At 45.5% G+C, this 8,706-nt stretch overlaps 1 protein-coding gene across 1 annotated transcript in view; it reads right to left on the bottom strand.

The window, feature by feature from the left end:
- Nucleotides 1–8,706, bottom strand: part of ctdspla (CTD (carboxy-terminal domain, RNA polymerase II, polypeptide A) small phosphatase-like a) — a 31,317-nt gene that overhangs the window by 6,799 nt on the left and 15,812 nt on the right. Inside the window, exon 2 of the mRNA XM_084485636.1 lies at nucleotides 3,983–4,167. Within this exon, the coding sequence (XP_084341762.1) occupies nucleotides 3,983–4,167 (185 nt within the window). The remainder of the gene's footprint in view (nucleotides 1–3,982; nucleotides 4,168–8,706) is intronic.

Here is an 8,706-nt window from a genome sequence, read left to right as displayed (position 1 = left end):
CGAGCAGCGATGTGATTGGCTGTCGCGGCCAAATGGTTTTGAATTTGAAAAAACATTTGAGACCCTGTGTGGAGCATGGTCTGATCATCATCTGTGGCAAGTTTCGAGATGATTGGACAACATTTGTGATAGGAGATTCATTTTGAAGGTTTTTGAAATAAACCAAGATGGCGGAAAATCCATCGACATAGGGTGCGTTGAACTCGGCTTGGCCCAAGGATTCAAATTATACCTTGTTTGTGAATATTGGATGAATGGGTCAAAAGTTATAAACATGAATGCATGTCCAACTTTGACCTGTTGGTGGCGCTAGAGCTCATGGGCTAGCGACCTCAAATTTGCTGTGAGGACTTATGGGACTGTCCTGAATCAGTGTACCGAATTTGACAACTTTTTACCATGGCGTTCTATGGGCTGCCATAGACTCCAATGGTAGGAAAATAATAATAATAGGAAAACGTACGAAAACAATAGGTTGTCTCGCAGCTTTGCTGCTTGACCCCCAATAATTGTTTGAAGTTGCAAGTTTTTCAGATTATTGGAAGCTATACTATAAATGGAAGTCCCTCAATCTTATTTGGCTTAACACCATGACCAACATTCTGAAACATCCATTAACATCCACATTTGCCTCAAACAATGTTAGGCTTACAGCCCATGTCAATAGTTGTGAAATTATGTTCTTGTTGTTCTTTTAATTGTTTGTTACTCTGACCGTTCTGTTTAATATTGTGGAAAGGATGTTAGTGAATGATTCAGAGCATGATGCATGTCTTCATTTTTCTTAAAACAATTGTAGCTGAAAATAAACATAGCCAAATTACAACCAATAGCTTCAGTCATTAAGGGCAAAAATAGGCCCAATAATAGGCCCAGATTTTTTTATTTAGTTTTACAAATCAAGAGTAGGCCTGATTTGACTAACTTTTGACTTTGACTTTTGACTTGGCTTTGCATCCTTTCCTTCTGCCCTTGTAGTCCAAGACATGCTGCCCACCAGCTTTCAAAGTACAATGCTGCCACTGGTGTATTTGTTTCAATTTTATTCACATAATTATCCCTCTCTGCTATTTTGTAGTTCACCAAAACACCCTGAAGAAAAGAAAATTCGTTTTGAGAAGAGAGAACATGGTTTTGAGTGCAGTGTTTAATTTTGAAAGAGATTTGTGGAGTTTTGACAAAATGGTTCACTCTTTTCAGTAGCTATAGTTTCAGAAAACGTGTTTAAACAATTGAGAAAAACTGTAACGTTAAAGTTAAACAAACAATCCAAACAAAGTTGATGAACACAAATTAACCGACCAAACTAAAGAGGTTATTAATAAACAAGCAGAACATACAAAAACAAACAAATAGTATAATAAAGTATAATAATAAAGTAAAAGAAATCACTCACTCACCACACCAAATGCTCAGCCACTCTCGCTCACATTCACTCATGCATGCGTACGAGAGAGAGAGAGAGAGTGAGAGAGAGCGAGAGAGATAGAGATAGAGATAGAGATAGAGAGAGAGAGAGAGAGAGAGAGAGAGAGAGAGATAAGAGCAGGAGAGGAGCGAGGGAGAGAAAAGAGAGAGAAGAGAGTAGAGAGAGAAGAGAGGGAGTGAAGAGAGTAAGAGTGACAGTAGAGAGTGACAAAAACAAAACACAGACACAAACAAAAACACAAAAAAACTAACCACAAGAAAACAAAACAAAAACCAACACAAAAAATACTAAACTACTAAAGTACCTCCATATTTGGATAATATTTATACTCAAACCGTAGGCAGGCTCTAACAAGGCACTTGAAAATGACACACAGTCACATCACTGGCCTCCATCCATCTTTTCCCGCCTGCTTAAATAAATGGCCATCTTGGCCAGTAGTTAGGTAACACGTAAACAAAGCTAAGAGAGGAGATTGACAGATTTCATCTCCGTGCCGACCAAACCATGAATGCATAGAGCAGCACGGAAAACAGAAAGTAAAGGGGTGACACACAGAGATCAAACAACACAAGCCCAAACACAAACAGAGCTGCCATGGTAACGGCCCGAGGCGGGAACAAGCCTTTTTTTGGGCCGGTTCGCCAGGTTCACAATGAATTAATGGACCACCACATGTTGGGGGGAGCTCGGCCAGTAGGGGGCCATGTTGTGTGTGTGTGTGTGTGTGTGTGTGTGTGTGTGTGTGTGTGTGTGTGTGTGTGTGTGTGTGTGTGTGTGTGTGTGCGTGTGTGTGTGTGAGTATGTGCATGTGTGTGTGTGTGTCTGTGTGTGTGTGTGTGTGTGTGTGTGTGTGTGTGTGTGTGAGTATGTGCGTGTGTGTGTGTGTGTGTGTGTGTGTGTGTGTGTGTGTGTGTGTGTGTGTGTGTGTGTGTGTGTGTGTTGTGTACCTGCAAGAGAACCGCACATTCCTCCTCCCACAGCAAGACCTCGTCATTTACATTTAAACATCAGCGAGTAGGAGGAGGGGAGGCAGAGGAGGGGGAGGAGGGGGGAGGAGGAGGGGGAGGAGGAGGGGAGGCAGAGGAGGGGGAGGAGGAGGGGGAGGAGAAGGAGGAGGAGGGGAGGAGGGGGAGGAGGAGGGGAGGCAGAGGAGGGGGAGGAGGAGGGGAGGAGGGGAGGATGAGGGGGAGGAGAAGGAGGAGGAAGAGGAGGAGGAGGACCTACACAAACAAGTTCATACACACTACACACACACGGGCCACAGGGCCAGAGCGGGATGGACTGAAGGGGAGGCCCAGTGAGAGGGAGGGAAGGAGGGAGGGAAGGAGGGGGGGGGGGCAATCCATCACACTAGACACACACTAGGTCCACTTCATAGAGATGAAAGAGGCAGCCGTATGTGGAGGTGTGTGTGTGAGTGTGTGTGTGTGAGAGAGAGAGTGTTTTTCTTTAAGACATGTCTGTGTGTGTGTGTGTGTGTGTGTGTGTGTGAGAGAGAGAGTGTTTTTCTTTAAGACGTGTGTGTGTGTGTGTGTGTGTGTGTGTGTGTGTGTGAGAGTGTTTTTCTTTAAGACACAACATGATTGTGTGAGCCTTTCTGAGTGTACATGTGTGTGTGCGGCATATTGAGATACACACACACACACACACCCTAACACATTCATTTTCATTTTTCTATGTGCCACATGTGGTGGTTTCATCTGTATGTGTGTCTGTCAGCGGATATCTAAGAATGTGTTTTGGGACACAGCCCGTATTCTGAGAGCTGGATGGTAAACAACCTCTGGGTTGAACGGGTTTGAAGCAGCTGGAGAACTGGACTCCTGAACACAGTCTCTCTCTCTCTCTCTCTCTCTCTCTCTCTCTCTCTCTCTCTCTCTCTCTCTCTCTCTCTCTCTCTCTCTCTCTCTCTCTCTCTCTCTCTCTCTCTCTCTCTCTCTCTCTCTCTCTCTCTCTCTCTCTCTCTCTCTCTATATAATAATATAATATCCCCCATAATATTGGCACTGTGGACCCCAGCACCAGACTAATGTGGGGTCCAGCAGGCCTCCTGCAACGACACTATAGCTGTAACTATAACTCACTATAGCTGTAACTATAACTGATAAGAAATGTAACTCACCAGAACTGTAACCATAACTCACTAGAACTGTAACTATAACTTACTATAACTGTAACTATAACTCACTAGAACTGTAACTATAACTCACCAGAACTGTAGCTGAATAGAAGCATGTCACAGCAGACGGCTGTCACATGCTCATGTCTTCCTCCAGGGGTCAGTCTACAGTGGTCCGTCTACAGTGGTCCGTCTACAGTGGTCAGTCTACAGTGGTCCGTCTACAGTGGTCCGTCTACAGTGGTCTGTCTACAGTGGTCCGTCTACAGTGGTCAGTCTACAGTGGTCCATCATGATTTAAACCCTAAAAACTCTTTCACAATCAGCTACAGCTGAGTTTGTGTTGGTCAGAACAAGAAGCGAGTGGAGGTGCAACGCTGACCCAGATCTGATCCCCCCCACCCTGAACACATCACGTTGCTCTGCCTCACCTTGGGGGGGCTGCCGTTCTCCTCCGGGGGCGGCGGCAGTGGGAGGGGCTTGTTGCTGGGCTGCGACGGGGGCGGGGACTCCAGGCGATAGTCATAGTTACGGAAGCAGCAAAAGAAGGGGCTGAAGATGCTGCGGCGGTGGTGTTTCTTCAGGCTGCTGCCGGACGGGGAACCTGGAGGGAGACCTACAGACAATAAGGATCATCAAGTTAACATTGATCCTCAGAAACACTGAAACATGATTTAAGAAGTGTACACAAGCTTTCACTGCTCATGCTCATTCTTTTGAGAAAGAATGGTTGAGAAAGGGGTTCCTTCTGAGTAGCCAGTTTGAAACTAATTAGAAATCAACTGGTGATAAATCCATGGACTGCGTTAAAAGTGATGAGAAGGTTTGTTCTAGGCAAGGAGAACCCTGGCTCTAAAGGTCAGACGATGAGCAACGTCTCTCCACTACAACATGAGGTTCTGACTGCTGTTTGAGTGCAGTCTGGCCTTTGCATTCATGCATCGAGAATGGAGAGAAAAAGAAAACAGGAAGCCCAGAGACCTCAGTGGGCTGGGGAGGTCCAACACAATAAGACGTATCACAATCAAACCTCACAGTGGCTGACTAGGTCATTCTTCAAGAATCACCTGGAAATGATGAAGGATTTATTTGAATGTGTTTGAACAAACGAAAATGAGCATTCAGGTTTTTTCACATCATCATGAGTGTGTGTGGTCTCCCATGAGGTCCCCTCTGTACGGAGCCAGGACCCCCGTGGAGAGGCTGGGGGTCCGAGGAGGGGAGGGACGTTGAGCCTCTGATACCACAGGGAGGAGCGGTAGGAACAGTAGCTGCCATGTGGCCTTAGAGACAGCAGACTTCTTCATTAACTTCAACATTGCGCTCTCAACAACCATGGAGGGGAGAGGAAATTATTAAATCAATGGAAAAGTAGAAAAAAACACAGACTGGGGACACGAGAAGCAGAAAGTGAGCGAGACAGATAGAAAATCTGTGTCTTGTAAGGAAAGATTAATAATCCTGCATCTTGATTGCCCTCCACATCCCCAGGGTGTAGAGACATTAGAACTGACCTGTGTTTACCTCTGAGTTCAGTCTCCACGACGACCACACCAAGAACAACAACAACGGCCTTGAACAGAAAAGGCTAACTATTGACGGCGTGACACCGAGCTAATGTTCCCCTTGGTAATGACTTGTCATTGTCCGAAATAGAGCGTAACAGCAACCCTTTTTTAACAGCTCTGGTTCTGGAAGTAAATTTCCCATGCATTTTCATCGTCCACTTTTCGTAAAATCCTTATAGAAAGAGTTTTAAGCCTGGAACCAAGCCAATCTTTCGTCAAGATAGTTGTGAACGAGTTAGGAACTCCTCATCCCACAAACCATTGCGGACCTTTTTGCAATGTTTCCAACCCAATAGTTTAGTGCGTTTCTTACACCTTATAACCTTTGTCATTATTATATTGTTTATATTGTTAATACAAGCTGTCTCATATATTCTGTGTGTGTGTGTGTGTGTGTGTGTGTGTGTGTGTGTGTGTGTGTGTGTCTGTGTATGTATCGTGTATCATATAGTGTATAGCATTGTCATCGACATGGTACTTTGCTGTCTGCGGTCACCATAATAACTTTACTCGTTTTTAATACATGTGAATTCAGTATTCATTCAACATTATGTAGTCCTTTGCTTTTATACTACCCAAATTACTAAAAAGCACTGCTAGTGCCATATCATATATTTGTACTTTTCGTTTCCTGGTAACAGCAAGCTCCACCAATCAGATACGTCATGTCACACTTCAGGATTTATGGGTCGTGTAGTGGTTTCAATGACATTGCGAATAAAACGTGTTTTCTAAAAAAACTGTTGTTGCCCTGTTTAACTTGTGGAGAGGAGCAAAACCTATCGATTCAAAATATAACGGCGCATGGTACGTATACTTTGGATGGTTACGACATTATGGCTTTTAATCAAAATCTCGACGATTTTACTTCTGGAACCACACTGTTGCGCTCTACAGATGTTTGCTTAATAAGCCGACGTGAGGACTCTGGTGTCCCCTGAGCTCCTAACAGACGCTGACAGGAAGCATCAAGTCTGCATCGTTTACAACGGGATGATTTAATATAAATAAAAAACACCCACACGCATTATATACGCATTGAGTTATGTCACTGAGAACACACACACACACACACACACACACACACACACACACACACATATAAACCATAGTTACATCATCACTACTTCAGTGAGCGAGCTCTGACCTACTTTACACTAAATTGAAGCAGATTGGAAATAATCTTCAGTGATTGCCAAATGTATAATTATAGTATTTTATAATTAAAACATATTAGGATAGTTTAGATGGCAATAGCATTTGAAGGAAATATCAGAATAGGGCTTCACCCACCATGATGCTTTACGCATACAAAAAAATGCATTTCATTTTTGTCTTTCTTATCTTTGCTCTTCATACATCTCATTACTCTCTACTCTCTCCATCGCGATACATAGCCCACTATTTAAGACCCATATCTGCATGTAAGAGCAGCATGATCCAGTAGGTTGATCATCATCAATATTACATATTCTGCTGGCTTGGCGATGTTGAACCGCCTCGAGCAATCAATAGCACACGCGTGTGTGTGTGTGTATAGTGTGCGTGTGTGTGTGTGTGTGTGTGTGTTTGACATCATCATCATCATCATCCAGGCTGCCCAGGCCCCTCTCCTGCTCCTCATTTTCCCCTGCTTCTACATTCCACACTCCCACTGAGGGCCCTCCATCCGACTCCCACAGAGGTTGTGTCGGGGCCCACGTGCGTGTCAGGGCCCCCGTGCGCGTTGGGGCCCCGTGTGCAGGTTGACACCTGCAGGACGGTTTCTGCCCTCGTTCCCCCAACAGATGTTCCGCTATGAGCTGGGAACAATGTCAATGAGAGGGGCCACACACACACTGTGTTCACCACACACACACACACACACACACACACACACACACACACACTGGCTGTGTCCACCACACACAGACACACACACAATCTCCTTGAAGGCTCTACTCATGGTTGCCGGGGTGAAATTTTTGTGCATACTTGTGTTAACTATGGACTGGGGGGAAGGCCTTCATCTCAGGAGGATGAGGAGGGTCAGGAAGGAGTCATCTGATCAAAGTAGGAGGCCACACATGGTCAGAATCAAGAGAGGTCAGTGAGCCAAACTACGGACCCGCTCACAAAGGGAGTCCTTCATTGACTTATCTATTAGAATCCGACCTTCAATCTTGCATGGTAGGAAACAAAACCCAATGAAACAAAACGAAAAAGCCCGGTCGAGAATGTAAAGCACATTTGAAGAGATGAAATAAAAATATTACTTCTGTGGGAACAGCATTCCCTGGGATGGACTCCTGGTCTCAGAAGGAGACTGTTACCCTCAACACACGCCCTCCATTTTGAAAGCATGCCTACATTTCCCCCCCAATCTGTCACCTCAAATGACTGACTGAAAAAACAGGTGTGTCCAACACAAAGGAGTAGGAGGAGGCGGAGGAGGAGGACGGGGGCGGAGGCAGAGGAGGAAGTGGGTGCAGGAAGGGTGGGGACTCAGGGAGAGGTAATGAGGCGAGACAGCCTATACTTGTGTCTGCTCCGTACGCCTCCTCCCATTCCAGAAGCACCACCATGCACAAACACAGCTCTCCTCCACCACACAAATAACCTAGTGGAGCTCAGCCAGACGGAACCAACCCACCCACAACACACACACACACACACACACACACACACACACACACACACACACACACACACACACACACACACACACACACACACACACACACACACTGAGCTCACCAAGTACACACACACACACACACACAGACTAAACATTACCATGTGTTCGATGCTGTCTACAATCCACAGAGAACACAGGAATGGCTGTTGACTGATGTGCATACAAGACTGTCAGACACACACACACACACACACACACACACACACACGAAGACTAATGAAGTCCTAGCCATGTGGAGCTATTGAGCCTAGAGAGCCTTTGCTTGACATGTTGCTGAGGTGAGCTTCAGAGATTTCTAATTGACTCTTGAAATCATTCCTCACACAAAGCACAACAAAACAATCAGCAGCAACTTTCCTCCTGCCACCTTGCGTCAGCGATAGCACCTTTACAGTTAACTAGACCATCAACAGACAACTCTGTATGAAAACAGTGTGTTTGTTTGTGTGTGTGTGTGTGTGTGTGTGTGTGTGTGTGTGTGTGTGTGTGTGTGTGTGTGTGTGTGTGTGTGTGTGTGTGTGTGTGTGCACAAGATAAAACATTGAAGCATTGGTCTGGTTCTCTGAGGGCAGTTAGAATGTACGATTGATTCACATCAAATATCACTCTGATGTTTTGTGGCTGCTTCATACAATAACGAGTCTCAATCTAAACATTATCTCCCGAGAGAGAGAGAGTACGAGAGACAGCAGGGGCCCAAAGCAGTGTTTTACCACTTTCCCCCTCAGCGACTGAGCAGGCGCATGCTTCTTCAGCGCTTCAGTTCCCTTCCTTCGCTTTAATTCAACGCAGTGAGACAGTTGGCTAGGTAAACATGCTTCATGCCCTGGTCACGCCCCATGCCCTGGTCATGTGACATGCCCTGGTCCCTCCTCATGCCCTGGTCCCGCCACATGCCCTGGTCACGCTC

This window comes from Micromesistius poutassou (genome assembly GCF_964030765.1).
Source record: "Micromesistius poutassou genome assembly, chromosome: 21".
Taxonomy (NCBI): Eukaryota; Metazoa; Chordata; class Actinopteri; order Gadiformes; family Gadidae; genus Micromesistius; species Micromesistius poutassou.
The sequence above is the reverse complement of the archived record's forward strand: the minus strand, read 5'-3'. Positions and strand labels throughout refer to the sequence as shown.